The sequence below is a fragment of the Saimiri boliviensis genome, chromosome 15, assembly GCF_048565385.1.
Source record: "Saimiri boliviensis isolate mSaiBol1 chromosome 15, mSaiBol1.pri, whole genome shotgun sequence".
Lineage (NCBI taxonomy): Eukaryota > Metazoa > Chordata > Mammalia > Primates > Cebidae > Saimiri > Saimiri boliviensis.
The window spans coordinates 72,796,125-72,815,289 of record NC_133463.1 but is presented as its reverse complement, the minus strand read 5'-3'; the positions used below and the strand labels follow the sequence as shown (position 1 = coordinate 72,815,289).

Below are 19,165 nucleotides of genomic sequence, written 5' to 3'. Positions count from 1 at the left end.
CTTTCCCCATACCTGATTGAACCAATCTGTGAGCCTTATGTAAATCAGACACCACCTTCTCCAGCCTGCCTGCCTATAAAATCTGCTGCAGCCTGCCACCTCCCTGCTTTTTTTTTTTTTTTGATGTTTCTCTTTCGAGGAGCTGTTGTTCTCATTTCTTCTATTAAAATTTCCACTCCTTAACCCATCCACACATGTCTGTATCCTGAATCTTTCTCAGTGTGAGACAATGAACCCCAGGATAATACTCCAGATAATGCAGGCATTTCAAATCTTTAAAACAATCTCCTGTGAAAATTCATCATGGCCGATTGATTCATCAGGAGAATCATTTATGAAGTAGTTGAGAGCATGTTGCTAGAGGTTCTATTCTTCTCCCTTCCCTTCTTCTTTTCTTTTTAATAAAGACAGAGTCTTCCTATATTGCCCAACCTGGAGTGCAAAGCTGTGATCATAGCTCACTGTACCCTTGAACTCCTGGGCTCAAGGGATCCTACTTCCTAAGCTTCCTAAGTAGCTGGGACTACAGATAGGTACCACCATGCCTGGCAAATTTTTTTTTTTTTTTTTTTTTTTTGAGGAGGAGGAGGAGTTTCGCTCGTTACCCAGGCTGGACTGCAATGGCGCAATCTCGGCTCACTGCAACCTCCGCCTCCTGGGTTCAGGCAATTCTCCTGCCTCAGCCTCCTGAGTAGCTGGGATTACAGGCACGCACCACCATGCCCAGCTAATTTTTTGTATTTTTAGTAGAGACGGGGTTTCACCATGTTGACCGGGATGGTCTCGATCTCTTGACCTCGTGATCCACCCGCCTCGGCCTCCCAAAGTGCTGGGATTACAGGCTTGAGCCACCGCGCCCGGCCACCTGGCAAATTTTTATATATATTTTTTGTAGAGACAGAGTCTCACTGTGTTGCCCAGGCTGGTCTCAAACTCTTGTGCTCCAGATGTCCTCCTACTCCAAAGTGTTGGGATTACAGGAATCATCACACTCACCCCTTTCTCTTTTCTTATATTTACCAAAAGCATAACCCCTAAGGATTAGATGTTATTATTGACTAAGATATTTAGGCATTTTGAGTTTGAGGCATTTACCTCATCTTGGGGTCCAGAAGGAGGTGGGAGAAAGGAATGGTCAAAAGAGTTTATTACTGAGGAAGGGCCCAAGCAAAAATCTGACACTTATTGAACACTTCATATGTTCCAGGCACACAGATTCTATCTCATTTCAGTGTTGTAACAGTTCATGAAGTACATACTTCCATTACTTTCATATTCTCAATCTTTACAGCTAAGAAAGGTGAGGCTCATGGTAAAGTTCAGACAGCTGGGAAATAATGGAGGCAGGCTTTGAACCCAAGTTGGTTTTTCTTATTTCTTAAAGGACGGAATCCAGGAGTCACTATTTGCTGATATTATTATTAGAGATGAGGTTTCACTATGTTGCCCAGGGTAGACTTGGGCCCCAGGGATCCACCTGCCTCAGCGTCCTAAGTAGCTGAGACTGCAGATGCGTGCCACTGTCTTGGTCCCAGTTAGCCTTGAGGGCACTGCTTATCTGCTGCCCTGAGGCTGGTCTAGGCTGGAATCCACCCCTCTCATTATTACTGATCTCAATCCCTAGGATAATCTAGAAAGCTTTTGAAACTTTTAATACAGACATGCATTTTTTGATGCACAGAAGTCCTCTGTGGGATCTTAATATGTGTGTGTCCTCATAAAAGAGGCTTCTCTTTTATGATAGGACTATAAGAGGTGGTGTGACTTTATTGGCCCTGTTAGGTTTTACCTCATGAGATCAAAGGCAAAGAGGGATCTTCAAATGGACTCTCCAAAACACAAAAGCAGAAAAAGTGCATTGAGTCAATCAAACCAGACAGTAAATTTGCCACATAAATGTCTCACTTAAGGCCCAGCCATTACAAAACTATCAGACAAATGAATTTAGATTACTATAGCCTGACATACCCAGGCTCTGGCAAGGCAAGGGCAGCATGAAGAGAAGGTGAAAAATCATGGAAATTGCTACTACTCTGGTACCTGGCAGGTGGGGCTCAGGTCAGCAGCTCAAATGCTTGTACGGATCTTAATACAGTCTAGAAAAACAGACTGCCACCACCCAAATGTTCATCCATTCGCCACTGTGTCATCTATCTAAATCTTTTGATTGCCCTGCCTTTAAAATCTGTCCTCTGTCATTTCTTGATTCCTCTCCAGTGTTTAAGCTGACACTTAGATAATCATATAAATCAATGTGTGCTAATGTGTTCATTTTCAAAGAATGTTTACTGAGCACTACTTATGTGCTCAGTATACTGAGTAAAAACAAGAAAAACCTGATAATCTCTTATAGTAGGGTCCATTTCTTAATTATTGAATTCAAAAAATATTTATTAGTACTATGTCTTAGGCACTAAAAATTTGGAAAGGGTACAGAAAGAAAACACATACATTTTGGACTCAAATTGCTCACAGTAAAAGAACCATGAAGTCCATGGACAGGTTCAAATCAGTGTGGCAAGAGCTGCAGGTAGGGAACTAGAAGGCAAGCCCATCCAGGCAGAGGACACCCAGGAAGGCTTCTCAGAGGGGACACTCCAAATATTTAAGGACTAGGAATTTTCTCAGAGAAAAGGGCTAAGGCATTCCAGGCAGAAGGACCAGTCTACAGACCAGATAAGCAGGTTCCCAGGAAGGGGGTCAGGCTGGTTGAGAGGGGAGCAGCGAGAAATGACACCGTGGAGGTTTCTAGAGAGTCTACACTAACCTGCTTCTCATTCACTGGGCAATCCGCGTTCATCCCCTTCTGTCTTTGCCATTCCATTATCATTGCTTTTTAAAATTTGAGACATAATTCGCATACCAGAATGTTTACCCTTTTACATTATGCAGCAATTAGATGGATTTTAATATGTTCACAAAATTGTACTGCCATCACCACTATTTGATTTCAAAACTTTTTTTAATCACCCCAAAAAGAAACTCCATACCAGTTGCTCCCCATTCTCCTTCCTGGCAACTACTCATCTATTTTCTATGGATTTGCCTATTCTGAGTATTTTACATAAATGAAATCAGACCAGTATGTGGTCTTTCAAGGCAAGCTTCTTTCATTCACTTAGCATCACATTTGCAAGGTTCATCCATGTTGGTACATACATCAGTATTTTATTCCTTTTCATCGTTGAATAATATTCCATTGTATGGATATACTACATTTTAAAAATTCACTCATCAGCTGATGGACATTTGAGTGTTTCCTCTTTGGGTCTATTACATATAATGCTGCTATGGACACTCACAGTGATGCTTTTTTAAAGGTCACCAGGAACCCCCATGCTAAGTCCAATGGGCACATCTTTGTGGCTTCTTAAACTCTCAGGAGCATTTGATATGGTAACCAAGTGCCCTTCTCAAAGAGCCTCCTTTCTGACTTCCTCTTTCAGAACATTTTTATTCTTTTTCCTACATCTTGGCCTAGTCCTGTCTCTCCACTTGTGACCCTCTCTGACCACTGTCCACACAGCATTCAGGGGATGTGTTTCCCAGGTGAGGCAGATCCCCTGCCTGCTCGAAACCATGCAGTGGCTTTCCCTTGAGAATGAAGTCCAAGCTTTTCACCATAGCCTTGAGGCCTGTGTGATCAGGCTCTAGTGGCTTCTTTACTACACTAGCACTGCCCTCATGCATCACACGCTGGTTATGGGAGGCTTTTGTTCATTTGGATTTTAGATTGTCCAAAGCACTGAACTCATTCCCACCTCAAGGCATTCACCTGTTGAATTTGCTCTGTGGAAAATGCTCTTCCTCCCTTTCCTCTGATGGCTCACTATATTTCATGCATCAAGTTTCAGCTTAATTTCACAGGCACACAAAGGCCTTCCCCTGCCACCATAGCAAATGAAAATCTCTGCATTGGATAAGCTTTGATTCAGCGCTTTGCCTCCTGCCCAGCCCTTGTTCTAAGTCATTACTTTCTTGGAGTATATATGAGTAGCTAACTGTGACTTTGCATGCATATGTCTGCATGTCTGAATTTGACTTTAGACTGTAAGCTCTATGATGACACAGGCCTTGTCCATATTACTCATAACTTATTCCCAGGACCTATCGCTTAATAGAAGCTCAGAAAATATTTGTTAGATGAAGTGAAGAAGTAAGTAAATGACATGGAAAATGAAGAGTAATTAGGATTAAATGAAAGAAAAGGAGTCTGTACATATTTCTCAAAATCTAAAGGGATATAAAATATACACAACTGCTATTATATGATCATGCATCTAAATTTACTGCTTATTAATGTACAGAAATAAGAATAATGTCAAAAGATAAGAGTTCGGACACCTGGGCCTGGCAATTCCCATTTCCCAACCTTGTACTGTGTTCAGGAATTTCTATCAGACGGTGGTGAGCCTTCCACTGGGAGCCACTTCACACCTCCATACTGTACTCAATATGGTTCTTTCACTTGGATTAGACATCTGCTCTTTTTCATCCAGAAAATGCCTTTCCTTTGTCCTGTTTGAACCCTCAACTCCATCAAGACAATTGCGTCTCTCCCACCATACTGTACTCAACACGGTTCTTTCTCTTGGATTAGACATCTGCTCTTTTTCATCCAGAAAATGCCTTTCCTTTGTCCTGTTTGAACCCTCAACTCCATCAAGACAATTGCATCTCTCCCACCTCTCTGTTCCTTTCCTGCCTTTCACACCTTGATTATTCAATGCATGATTGGATGTTGACCCATTTGTCCCTCTAACTCTGCGAACAGAGGCCATGACTTAGAGCAGAGGCCATGACTCATTCATTTGTGGTTTTATTCATGCATCCAACAAATATTGATTGCCCAGAACCAAGCCCAGAGGCTGGCATGTAGTAAACCCTCATTAAGTACTTGAGGGGAACTGAAACTGGCTGCAGCCTCCCCAGCAAGCTTACCAATCAAGGGGATCCAATTAAGAATGGAGGGAAGAGACAAACTCTCAGAAAGCATAATAAAACTAGACACTATGAGGTCAGATCAGCAGCTGCCATTTCCCCAACAAGGTACAAAGGGAATCCCTGCTTCACATTCACTGGATCCCCAGAGCAGAAACAGAAATTGGCCTCTATCCAGAGTTGCTACCAGAAAAATCCTGCCCTAGGTGTGCTTTTGCCACAAGGCACTAGAAGCAGAGCGCAGAACGCACTCATCCCAAGGGGAGGCTAGCAGCAGAAAAAAGACCCTGCCATTAGTCTCAGTGCCTTTTTCCAGCCTCGCTGTGTCATTCCTGCTGCCTCACAGAGGATCAGTGAGGGAGTTGAAAAAACAGGAAAAGAAACTGTCTTCCCAATATTTGTGAAAGGTCAAAAATTCCTGAAAACGCATGCCACACAGACTGACATGCATTTGCAAGAAGTGGGCAATTCATGGAAGGGGATAAATGGCTCCTCCTGCTGTCACCTTTTGAAAGGATGGATCACTTTTTACATCATGTCTTATATTTGAGGATGAAGGCATAAGGTAATTGCATTGAAATTGTACATTACTCAGGACTTTATGCATAATCTTAAGAAATGTTGGAAAAAAAAATTTTGCCAGGGACATAAGTTCAGGCCAAAAGGACAGAAAATCACCTTAACATAGATAGCAAAGCTTTCCTGCATTTATAAAACTTTAAAAATGCTTGCTTCTTAGCAGAATCTCTGCATGAAGCGTTCATGTCATTTCAAGGCATTTTACTTGAAGTTCACAAAATGACTCATTGGAAGAGCACGATGCCCCCATGCCCTCCGCCTCCTGTAGCTATCACTTACTGTGAGTTCTTTGCTTTTAGAAAAAGGCCACCAGCCACGCACACGTTTTTGCTGGAATATAGAGATCTTGGTCTCCTCACTTGCGTTTTCAAACTTGGCAAGATCACAGGCTTTGGCAGACTTAGCTGCTCGGGGGAAACTGTTGAGGTTCATTTCCAGGGTGCCTGCGGAGAGATGACTGTAGCAGTTAGGGAAGCATTTTCGGAAGGTTACATAAGAGCTTTCCATTCATCATCCTCATTCATTTACCCTTCACTTCCTAGTCAGTCAGTCAGTACCATCGTGGATCAAAACTATGTGCTAGGTATTGGGAGTACAAATAGAACTGAGTCACATTTGGTGCCATCAAAAGAGTCATCACATGGTAGCAGGTAGAAGGGAAAAACTTAACTTGGAAGCCTCAGTTGCAGGTAACATCACTGCTGGGCATCTCCTCTGCTTCCTGAGCCTAGATTATTGTAGCTTTCCCCACTTCCAGTTGCTGGATTACCGTAGCCTTCCCCTACTTTAGCACTGACAACCCCATGAGAGCCTCCTCACCCTACTTCACCTCCCTCTTGGTGTCCACTGAACCCCTCCAGGTCAGAGACTCGTCTTATTGTCCTTGTATCTACTCTTCAGGGCAGGAAGTGAACCTCAGTGGGTTCCCAACACTGTTTTTCCAATGAATGAACATGAGGCAGAGTAAGATATTGCCATGAGTTCTGTATCTCTTTAACCATTTTTTCCTATTATAAATTAATAATTGTTAAACATGAAAAATTCAGAGCATACTCATGGGCAAAAACATGAGAATGGAAATTTTTTTAATAATTTCATCCCTAAAATGTTGACCACTGCTCTGTGTATTGGGGCTTAGCCCTTTCCTTCTGCCTATAACTACCCCTTTCTCCTATGCATATAGTTTACAGAAATGAGATTTTTCTCTTTTTACTTAATGCATCCTGTACAACTTTCCAATTCATTAGATAGTCCCATATTTTTAACATTTGCAGGTTTATCACCTGTTGAGTGTGTAAACCAAAAATAAAACTTTAAGCCCCCCAAACATCTGAATGGACTCCTCCTGTCTGCCAAGGCCATTCCAAAATTAACCTGAAAAACGAGTTCAGGACATTGATAGGAAAGGGATGTCAGACATGCCTCGTTACCATTAACATCAACAAAGACCTTAAGACTGGAAACAGACTCTTCAAGTCTGATCATCTATCCTCTCTGAAGCCTGCTACCTTGAGGCTTCATATGCATGAAAAAACCTTGGTCTTCACAACCTCTCATCATAATGCAGACATTCCTTTCTATTGATTCCAGGTCTTTAATAATAACTCAACCAATTTCCAATTGGAAAACCTTTGAATCTGTCTACGACCTGGAAGCCCCCACTTCTAGTTGCTCTGCCTTTCCAGACCAAACCAATGTATATCTTACATGTATTGACTGATGTCTCACATCTCCCTAAAAGGTATAAAACTAAGTTGAGGGCTGACTACTTTTGGCACATGTCATCAAGACCTCCGGAGGCTATGTCACAGGCATGTCCTTATTCTTGGCAAAACACACTTCTAAATTGATTGAGACTTGTCTTAGATACTTTTTGGTTTACAAGTGATTACTATGTGTGGGGCACTATGGAATGCTCTATAATTGTGTTATTCACATTTACAGCTCCACCCCCCTCTACAGTATGTAATATTACTGCCCTCATTTTACATCTGAGGCACAGAGCAGGCCAGTAATGAGCTCAAAGTTTAATGATCTTTTAGTGATAGAGCAAAGATCAACTTCGGTCTTTTGGCATATGCAGTGGTCCATCATACGGATGCACCATCACTCATTTAGCCAATCCCTATTAATGGCTCTTTGGGATGTTTCCAAGTTTTTGCTATCAGACAGTGCTGAAATTATTAGTCTTGTAACTAAATCAGACCAAGCTCTTCAAAAGCTGAGACAAAACCTTAACATTAATATGTGCTTGATAAAGCCACTGGCTTACCCAAGAAGTCATCTGAGGACAGCCTTTCAAAATCCCAAACCTGCAGCACCAACACAGCAGGAGTCTTACACTCCATCTTCTCTAAAGAGAAAATGTTCTCTCTCTTGGTAATGACCATTTGCTTCTCAGCTGGGAGATACTGGAACGGAAACAGGAAGCGCCAGTTGAAGTTACCCTCTCCCGTCAGGGAGTTATAATGCACGTCTGTCTCCTGCTTGTCATCCTCCAAACCCTTTAACCATCTGAAAAAAAGATTCAAAAGAATTTAAACCCTCAGAGTACGTTCTCCAGGCATCAGTATAATCATAAGCGATTTAGCTCATTTCAGTGTGGTCACAGATCATAGTTTTAAAATCATTATAATTGGGTTCATTTGGAAGTTTCCATTTTTAACTTGAAAGAGTAAAATAGGGGTCAGAGGATCTGCCATAACAGAAAAAAGACTCATTTCAAGGCAGGGTGGGGAAGGGTCTTCTATTGCTTGTGTAGATCTGAAACTCCATGCAATCAAGATGGAAAATTCAGGAAATAGGAAGTGAAAGTGTACTCTGAATCTGTCACCCTGGGATCCCTCTATACTTGAGTGTTAGAACAAGATTACCCACTACACTGAGGACTCTGACATTGGGCTGCTGTAGACCTGTACTGTCAGGCCTGCACTGGGCTGGTATAGAGTCTGTACCAGACTTGTGTTGTCAGACCTGTGCCATCAGATATAATTGGTCCCCTCCTCCCTGGTTCTAAGGCCTAGAAAGCCCAGCAGGCCTGGATTGGTGTGGCATGGAGGGTGCGAGGGCTGCCTGCACCCATCTGGATTCCAACTCTGACTGCAGCACTTACTGTGCAGCCATAGATAAGTTATCTAAGCTCCCTGTGCCTGTTTCATCTGTACACTGGAAGCAATTATAGCACCTAGTTTACAGGATTGTTCTGAAAATTTACATGAGATGATGCCTAAAAGTGCCTTGGACACTCCAAATTATCTATCATGTTCTTTCTTCTTAGTATTATCTGTCTTCCCCCTCCATCCCCAGCATAATGTAAGTTACAATTAGTACATTTATCCCTACTACTTTGTCTGTGAATTAATTGAGAAAATAAGTATTTTTAATGCAAACTAGTTGATAATTTCAAACCATGTAGTTTCTGAAAGCAGACTCCTTCCTTCCCAGGGCAGGGAAGAGGAGAGTGAAGGCATTTCTATTTAGAGAGAAGTGGCACCACTCAGGATGTGGACCCAATTATTTAGTTAAAGATGGTGTTCACTCAGCCAATACATTTGTAGTGTCTGTTCTGAGGCAATAAGAGAGCTTGATGCCAGGAGAGAGTTAGGGAGAAACAGAGATGATCCTTGCTTCATGAACTATAGTCATAGGGGAAAGGGGAGAGAGGGATGTACGTGGCAGAAGTCACCAGAGAGATGTGCAAAGACCCCACGGAAGAAGAAGTAAGGATTCAGCCTTAGGTCTTTCTTTGTTCTTCTTGCAGAGAGCAAGGGGGAGTGTGCTATAAAATGAGGCTGGAGAGAGAGAGACAAGGGCTAGTTATAGGGGATATTTTAGAATGTATTAATGATTTGAATCTCTATTCTGAGACAATAAGATGCCAAGGGTCTTAAGTACAGGACTGACATGATCAGATTGTGTTTTGAAAAGATAGCTCATGTTTAAACACAGAGAACAAATTATTGGAGGGCTAGAATGAATATGGAGAGGCAAATTTGGATGGCACTGGTATTGCTGTGATCCCACCCACAAAGAGGTGATAGAAAAAAGGACAATGGTGTGACAAAGATGGAGAGGATGAACAGGTGCTGATGGTCACTTGGGAGGTGAAATGGACAAGCTCTGATGGCACGTTGGAAATGAGGAAGTCAGTGAGGAAAGAGTCTATAGATTTGGGGTTCTCAACACAATGGATGATGGTGCCAGTCACTGAGATAAGAAACTCTAGAGAAGAAACAGCATTGTAAGGACGGCTTGTTTTAAGACTTGTTCAGTTTGAGGTGCTGCTTTTGCAATATCTAAGTAGGTAGACACAGTGGGAACAGGAGTTGTCAAAAATGGAAATTAAAAGGTGACAACTGAAGCCATTGGTTATCTGAACCACTTGATTCAAGTGAAGTGTTAGTTGAAAATGGCAGAGACAAAATAGTGGGAAATGAGAATTTGGCCCAGGACAATGCTATGAGCTATTTCACTGCTAGATGGCAGAAAATGAGCTTTCAAAGGATACAAACAAGAAGTGACCAAGGGGATAAGAGAAAAAGCAGGCACATGTGATGCTACAGATGTGAAGGCAAGAAAGGGCTTCAAAAAGAAGAAGTGCTTAGGTGTGACAAATGCTCCTTAGAGGGAAAGAAGATAAGGACTAATCTTTAAAAACACAAGACGATTAGATTTAGCAAAGTGGAGAGCACCGTCACTTTAGCAAGACCTGTGGTGGTGGAATTTTTTTTTTTTTTTTTTTTTTTTTTTTGAGACAGAGTTTCGCTCTTGTTACCCAGGCTGGAGTGCAATGGCGCGATCTCGGCTCACCGCAACCTCCGCCTCCTGGGTTCAGGCAATTCTCCTGCCTCAGCCTCCTGAGTAGCTGGGATTATAGGCACGCACCACCATGCCCAGCTAATTTTTTGTATTTTTTTAGTAGAGACGGGGTTTCACCATGTTGACCAGGTTGGTCTCGATCTCTCGACCTCGTGATCCACCCGCCTCGGCCTCCCAAAGTGCTGGGATTACAGGCTAGAGCCACCGCGCCCGGCCGGTGGTGGAATATTATGGAGAAAGCCAGACTGAAGTGGGAGGGAAGGCGACTGAGAGAGTAAACAAACATCTCCTCTGTCACATCTTCCAGAAGGCCAGCTTCTGAAAGTCAGCCTGGACTCTCTCAGAATCTTTCCTATTTCGGGCCATAGTGAAATACCTATTTACAGGATACATTAGTCTTTCCTAAACTGGTGATGAGACAGCAATTTCAGAAGATCTTAAGTACACTTGTTAAAATCTTATTCATTTTGGGTCATGCTCCTTCTATTACTCCTGCTTCATAAAAATTTAACTCACTTCTGTATTTTTATTATGAAAAAGATGGGAACTTTGAACCACTGGATGTGGTATGACTGCAAATCACTAATAATGTGTGTACTGGAGACAGAATACTTACTGTTTGTGGAAGGCAAAGAGATATAGTATAATGCTGAGATGGGTTTTAGTTAAGGTACAAATTTAAATCACCTTTTGTCTGATGCTGTACCACCTCATCCCGTTCCCTGACTAGTGGCCAAAAGGACGCAGAGCCAAGATGCAAGAGATATATGAAATGCTTCCCTGGGTCTTAGGTTGTATCTTTTTTGAAAATCAATTCCTCTAGCAAACAAGAATGTCTAAATTTTAGCTTTTGCATTAGCTTTACAATCTGCACAACATATTCATCTTTCATTACAACACATCACTCTGCTTCCTTCTGTTTAAAGGTGGATGTGTGACAAATGTCACTGAATAAGTTCAGGTATCCAGTGTTTAACTGAAAGATGTATATGTAAGAGTTCCTCATAAAAATGCTTTTATCAGCTAATAATTTCCAGCAAAATGACCAAATAAGACAAATATTAGACAAAAAAATGGCCTTATCTAACAAAGTAAGATGGCTCCTTTTGTGGGCTGTGGGGTTAGTATCCTCCATGAGGCATAGATTTGGTTAGGGTTTAAAAAGGTGAAGATGGGAGGAAAAGGGAGGTTGGAGTTTGCTGATAACCTTACCCTTTCACATAAATATCACTTGATTTTTGGCCTGTGAAGATATTCTCATCCTCTAAAATGACATCTTCAGTGTTCCAGATGGTCACTCTCAATTCATATCTGGGGTGAGAGAAGGAAGCATTAGGTTCATGACCTTGAAAGCTGAGTCAATTGGTGTCTGTGTGGTTCTAGTATTGCCTTTGGTCTGTAAGTTTCCTTAAGTTTGCCAAGTTCAGAAATATCAGCATTCAGGGGCTTGGTTCCGTCAGAACCAAGTATCTCAGCTGGAGACCAAAGAACCATCAAGGACACAAATTACTCTGAGCAGATCTTCCTTTAATTAACCAGCATTTTTCAGATGAGGAACTGGAAACTCAGAAGCCCCTCCCTTAAGACAGGGGCTACCACCAGACCCTGGAAGACTGACCAGGTAGAGAGTGAGGTATGATTATCAAGTAAGCTGTCAGACACCTGATAAAATGTCACGATTCTTCTGTTACCCTGGTCTCTTCCCCTAAAGCTGGGGCTGCAGCTGACATACCCTTTGGGTCGCCTTGGAGAGATGTCAACAGGAGGTCCAGGTTGAGGCATATCCTTGGGAAACATGTCCACCCACATCTGCAGGCGGCCCTTGTTAAGGAAAAAATGTTGTCTTTAGCTTTAGGAGGGGGCTGGGGGACATAGGTAATTGATAATTCATGGTTTTATAAGATCCCTTTAGTAGAAATGGGTATTAAGTATAGCTTGGTAGTTTTATAGATGTCTATTTAGCGTATCTGTTGAAATTTTTTTTTTTTTTTAGGAATTCAGGCATAAATTAAGAGTAGGTGAAGGGTGAGCATCAACTAGGTGGTAGACATAGTGCTATCTATGTACTTGACACACATTGTCTTATAAACTCTTGCAATATCCCCACTGGGTAGATGTTATTATTCCTGTCTGACAGAGGAATAAACATTTTGCCCATGTTTAATAGTATGTAGCAGAATTTAGATTCAACCCTTGTGTGTTGACTCCCAAGACCTTCCCCTTTCTGCAAACCCCTAAGGATTTAAAAGATGATAATTCCATCTGTCACAAATATGCTTCAATGTACCTTTATATCTATTATCTCCATTAATGTTCACCCCAGCCAAGATTCGATTCTATACATAAACTAAGGCTTGGAGAAGTCAACAAAATTTTTCTGAAGTTCTGTGGCTAATTAGTGCAGAAGAGAGCCTCCCATCCATTGCCTTGAACTCCATACATCAGATTTTACCCTGGTACAAGAGATTTAAGAGCCCATGTGAGAAGCCCTGTGAATTCCATGCTCAGCTCTGTTGTATACATTTTAAGAATTGGGTGGATTTTATAAAGATGAGGTGGGGGTCCACCAGAGCATGAAGAATATGCAGGATTTGGATGAGGAAGGGGCTTTGGCTAGAAAAGAATGACTCTTCAGAGGAAGACAAAATGTAAGCAAAGATTTAGCATTTGGGAAGAAAACCAATTCAATATAGGAAAGTGGGATGATTTATTTCTAAAGCACGTTAATATTCACCCTTAATAAAAGAGCCACATCTGACCAGCCAAATGAAGGATCCTAGTAACCAAAAGATTTCAAACACCAGGCAGTGAATTTCAGGAAACAATCATAAGCTTCTACATGTGATAATGCTTTACCCTCTCAACATGCTCCTCCACACATGCAATCACTAGGTCTATATCCCAATATCTCTGGGATAGCAAGGTGAGAGTTCCTGACCCATTATAATCAAACTCACATGAGTTGCCTGTAACATAGTAAGTGAGCCCAGAGCTGGGACAGCAGCTGGCCTGTGGTGTGGACATAGCGTGGGCCAGGGATGCAAATCACCTGGGCTAAATCCCATCTTTACTACTCAACAACTGTGTAATTTGGAGCAAATTAACTGAGCCCTCTGAACCTCAATTTCCTCATAAGCCCGTCGCGAGGCCGCATTAAGCAATAAGAGGAAGGTGATGCACACACCCCTGTTTGTCTAGGAACATCCAGCTGGATTATTAACAGTGCCCTCACTCACTCCCAAGTGGCTCAGTTTGGATCAACAATTCTATGGTCATCCTAAATAGCTGAGATAATTTATGTAAAGGTCCTAGTGACCAAAGGCTCTCAACAAAGTTTATCTTCTCTTCCCTTCTGATTCCTAGCCATGCTCTCTAGGTATTTTCTCCACACAGCTTCTTCTTGCTAGTTCTTTAAGGTAAGCTACCACCTATTGCTTCTCTGGGAAAACTGTGTGTTTGTGTGTGTGTGTGTGTGTGTGTGTGTGTGTGTGTGTGTGTGTGTTATTACTAGGCTGTGTGGTTACGGATAGATTTTGGACAAAGTCCTGGGCATACCCAATGGGTTTTTAAGTTATTCAAATATCTAGTATTCTTCCAAAAGAGTTTGGTGACTCAAATCATTAAAAGCAGTACTAAGTTGAACACTGACTCCAGGGCAGGGCTTCTCAAACTCAGCATTATCGACTGGGTATTTTAGGCTGGATGATTCCTTGTTGGAGGGAACCTATCTTGTGTTTTCTAGGATGTTTAATTTAGCAGCATCCTTGGCCTCTATCCACTATATGCCAGTAGCAACCCCACCAACTTGTGACAACACAAAATGATTCCAGACATTGCTAAATGTTCCTGAGGGAAGAAGGTCAAAATTGTTCCTGGGTGAAAACCATTACTCTAGGGTACACAAGATTAACTTTAAAGGCCAGAAACGTCTTGCCCACTACCTGCTCCATTCCTGGCTTATCTTTGTGGTACAGTGGCCGAGTTTCTATGTGCTCGGGAACCAGCCTACACCCGACTTCCGGGATATCCTCCCAAGAGTGTAAAACCTTGAGGGCCAGGTGTTCATAAGACTCCACTGTCTCATCTGCGGGAAAGAAAGACAAAGAAACAAACTTGTCAGATGTTGTGATGAGCTGCCAGATGCATTTTTAAACACTTCCCTTACAGGCTTATTTAAATGTACCAAGGGTCTGGGTGCAGTGGTTCACACCTGTAATCCTAGTGCTTTGGGAGGCCAGGGTGGGCAGATCACTTCAGGTCAGGAGTTCAAGACCAGCCTGGCCAACATGGCAAAACCCTGTCTCTACTAAAAATACAAAAAATTAGCCAGGCATGGTGGCATGCACCTGTAATCCCAGCTACTCAGTAGGCTGAGGTAGGAGAATCGCTTGAACCCAGGAGGCAGAGGTTGCAGTGAGATGAAATCGCGCCACTACACTCCAGCCTGGGCAACAGAGCAGGGACTCTCTCAAAATAAGTAAATAAATGTAGCAAGAATGGGGAAAGAGGAAAAAAAAAAAAGAAAAAAAAAGTAAGGTTAGAAAGAGGTGGAGATAGACAGAAGGGAAGGGGAAAGGGAAAGTTTAGAGAGAAGGAAAAGAGACTGGTTCACAAGAGGACCCAGAGAGCAGGTCTTGGTCCTGGAGCAGTGGCTCCACCCCCTCCCTAAGATCTACAGCATGGCTTCAAAGTACTGGAGACAGTACATTTTTGGAGGTATAATCTGTTTGCTAACATACTGTGAGACAACCTGGACAATCAGGGTGGCCCTAAGCAAGGTGGTGAAATGGACCCAATGTCCATCCAGAGGGACGTCTTTGGTCTTCTCAAGGAGTCTTGAGATTTCTCTCCTACCAACACCCACCTGCAGGAAATGTCCTCTCATCTGCCATTCTACCAAAGAAGGTTATTCATGATAAAAACTACAGGTGGAAACAATACTCACGAAACAAGACAAAAATTGTTGAAAGAATAAAATCTTGACAAAGCTTAGAGAGGTCTAATTTGATATAGGAAAATTGAACTTGTCTTTAGAAAAAGGGGCCACAATTCCCCATTTTATATGATGTGATTGTGACTATTATACATTGCATGCCTGTATAGAAATGTTTTATTTACCCCATAAATACCTATTACATACCCACAAAAATTTAAAAAGTGGTCACAAAAGAAATCTCCCAATAGCAATAATTACAATCAGTAAAAGTTGATAAAGACAAACAAGAAATCAATGAATAAATCTTTGTCAAAGTTTAAGCAGCCAGGGACTAATCTTATGAATTTAATTTCAGACTTCTAATGGTTAAAAAAGTGGCAATTGTTTAATCACGTAGAATACTGACCAAAGAACTAAATTGGCTTAATAGAGTATATTGTGAATAAATATTTTTCTCAATATATCATTAATATCCTATCTAAATATCAATAATCTGCATGTAAGAACCTTCAATGGGTTTCTGGGCTTGAAATAACAAGGTAAAAGGAAATCTTGGTATGAAAGCGGTAGGGTCAACATAGTATCAAACCATCCTGTGTCTGGTTAGTACTTTTGATGCAATGACCCATGCCCTTTATTGGGCTCATTGCATCAAAAGTACTGAACCATATGTAGGACACTTTAAAGCATCAAATGCATGACTGAGTGATGGGGTTTGGGTCTGTGTCTCTGCCCGAAGCTCGTGTTGAACTGTAATCCTCAGTGTTGGAGGTAGGGGCTGGTGGGAATGTGATTGAATCATGGGGGAGTTTCTCATGAATGGTTTAGCACAATCCCCCTAGTGCTGTTCTCATGATAGAGTTCCCACAAGATCTGATGGTTTAAAAATGTGTAGCACTTCCTCACTTTCCCTCTTCTTCCTGCTCTGGCCATGTGAGTGCTGTGCTGGCTCTGTGTCTGCCTTCCGCCATGATCGCAGGTTTCCTGAGGCCTCCACAGAGGCCAGGCAGATGCTGCCATGCTTCCTAGAGAGCCTGCAGAACTGCGAGCCAATTAAACCTCTTTTCTTTAGAAATTCCACAGTCTCAGGCATATCTTCATAGCAATGCAAGAACAAACTAATATAGTGTGACAGTATGAGAACTGTGCCGTATCATTAAAGTAAATGTGATTTTGTTTTGCCCTCACTCTAAATTTATGGAAGCTCTCTGGGATCTTTGTGTTATGTCCCATGATACTCACATGGAAAATCTACTACTTGGTATTAAAATAGGATAGTTATTGGTATAACACTTATGGGGGTAATTTGGGTTGTGTTCAATTATTTATGCTATATAATATTCACTTCAAGGCTATTGCCCACCTTCTGACACAACAATTCTATTTCTGCGACCTATACTATAGAAATATCGGAAACACACAAAAACATGTATAAGGAAGTTCATTATCTCATTGTCACTACCAAAAAAAAAAAAAAACTGTAAATAAATGGCATAGCCATAAAAAGGCATATCATCACTGATCATTTCAAAAAACAAAGGAGAATCATTATAATCTATGGAAAATTATAAAAGCTAGGCACAATACTGTATGTATAATTCTGTAAAAATTTGATGATATATTCTCACTCACACACAGACAAGTGCAAGAAAATATGCCAGCAAGCAGCATGGTTGTATCTGAACATGGGGATTAAGAGTGATATTCAAGATGGTCTCGATCTCCTGAACTCGTAATCCGCCCACCTCGGCCTCCCAAAGTGCTAGGATTACACACGTGAGTCATCGTGCCCAGCCACGTTGCTTTTATAATTAGATGTCCCACAGTCCCATACCCAAAAATATCACTAGAATCAGGATTTTCAAAAGAAGAGGAACATCAGAAGGATATTTTGCAGGGAGTTACCAGTGTCCTCTTCAGTGAAGACAGTTTTTCCCGAAAAGACTTGTTTTCCTATCTGTATTTTCCCAGGGCGAAAGTAGGGTCCATCCAGCTTGTTGTCTTTGCAGAGCTTGGTGAGGATCTCAGTGGGTTTGGATGTGTCTCTCCAGGCATTGTATCCTTCTCTGAAAAGTGAAAGGAGGACACACTTTGAAGTACCCACTAAAAGAACCACCCAATATCATCTGTGCAGTTTCCTTCAGATTTAATTTGCTATTCTATATACCTGTGGCTAGGGGTTTCATTTTCTCTCTTTTCTGGCCAAACACAGCTTGCCTGAAAGGCAAGACTTCTGAGTAGCTTGACAGAAAAATCTTTTGAAGGTAGTTTTTGGTTTTGTTTTGTTTTAGTAATGTACTTTTCATTTTTAAAAAATTGAAGTGAAAGTCACATAACAAAATTAACCATTTAAAAGTTCATCAATATAGTAGCACTTAGGATATTCACAATGAGGTGCAACCATCACCTCTATCTAGTTCCAAAAAGTTTCATCATCCCAAAACAAAGCCCTGTACCCAGAAAGCAGTTACTCCTCTTTCCCACTGCCTAGAGGCTTTGGCAATCACCAATCTGCATTCTGTATGCATTTCTTTTCAGGTTATATTTGTTTAGTTTTATTAAGTCCCTCACAGAACAGCCACTCAGCTGCTGCTTATTCCAAGAGGAATGCCTAGCTCATCCTTTCAATGTCTCTGCTTCTTTCCTCCCTTCTCCCTAGCCCACACCCTGCCAAAATTATGGTATATATTCATGTCACAGATAGTCTTGATGTGTTGTTTCTCTAACCAGTGATTTTCCTGGTGACAAGTTTTAAAATCTTACCAACCCATTCTTTCCTTAAAAACTAGCTGTTTTGTTAAAATTATTAATTTGTAATGTAGCACTCCCTCAGAGCCAGGACCAAGATAAGTTTGATGTCTCTGCTCATTGGGACACTGGGTTCATGAGAATTTAAATTGTTTAAGCATTTAAACAAATCAACATGACTTACGAAGCAGAGTTATCAAGTAGTTTTTCCACATTATGCCAGGTACCTGAGAATTCTGAAAAGATCATCCAAGCCAGTCCCAGAGCCACACACAGGCCTTCCCAGAAATAGGCATGCTTGTCTTGTTTTAAAAAATTTTCAGTGAGTATATTTTTTATTCACGGAATAAAAGGTTGCAAGTCCCCAGACAACTATACTACTCTCTAGTAGGTCAGCCAGGAAATTCTTCTGAACAAAATAAACACCACATTAGCCTGTGGTTTCCTTCCCCAATTTCAGAGTAAGAACAGCTAATCACCGTCTGAATGGAATTCTCTCAGGCACACAGAAAGCTATGAAAATAACTCTAAGAGGCATATGGCTCCACTAGGGACTGATAGCTGAACTGGCTCTCTAGGCTCAGGGAAGAACAGGCCAGAAAAAGAGACTGTATGTAATCATGCCATGAAGGAGATAGGTGCTCAGAGTGTAAATTGGCACAACCCTCTGGAGGGCCACTGGGGCATATGTATTAAAAGTCCCAACATGTGCATTTCTACTCCTGGAGTAGTCCACCTTGGTGCATAAATATTAAGTGAATTATCAGAGAGCTGTGCAGTGGCTTTTGTATGAGAATATTCACAGCAACAATATTTGTAACAGAATAAAGAAGAAAAATACAGGAAGGCAAATTGGTTTTACCATGATTGAATACTACAGATATATTGAAATAATGATTATAAAGAATGTCTCACTACATACATGCTTGGGATAATAGGCTAAGTACCACAAGCAGGTTACAAAACTGCATGGATAATAAGAGTCTAGTTAGGGGGAAAATAGCATGGAACATACTGAAAATGAGATACTATGCCAAGAATTTTTACATGAGTGAAATAATTTGAGAATCATTTTGTACTTTCTGTATTTTCTAATTTCTACATTACACCATACTCTAATTTTTTTTTTCCTTAAACTATAAG

The 19,165-nt window shown here is 41.4% G+C and overlaps 1 protein-coding gene across 4 annotated transcripts in view; it reads right to left on the bottom strand.

The window, feature by feature from the left end:
* The window catches only part of FER1L6 (fer-1 like family member 6), a 216,575-nt gene that overhangs the window by 12,775 nt on the left and 184,635 nt on the right, over window positions 1-19,165 (bottom strand). For all 4 annotated transcript variants that reach the window (XM_074387107.1, XM_074387108.1, XM_074387109.1 and 1 more), the window contains 6 exons: window positions 17,180-17,340; window positions 14,280-14,422; window positions 12,071-12,159; window positions 11,551-11,649; window positions 7,793-8,034; window positions 5,800-5,963 (listed from right to left, as the gene is read on the bottom strand). In XM_074387107.1, the coding sequence (XP_074243208.1) occupies window positions 5,800-5,963; window positions 7,793-8,034; window positions 11,551-11,649; window positions 12,071-12,159; window positions 14,280-14,422; window positions 17,180-17,340 (898 nt within the window). The remainder of the gene's footprint in view (window positions 1-5,799; window positions 5,964-7,792; window positions 8,035-11,550; window positions 11,650-12,070; window positions 12,160-14,279; window positions 14,423-17,179; window positions 17,341-19,165) is intronic.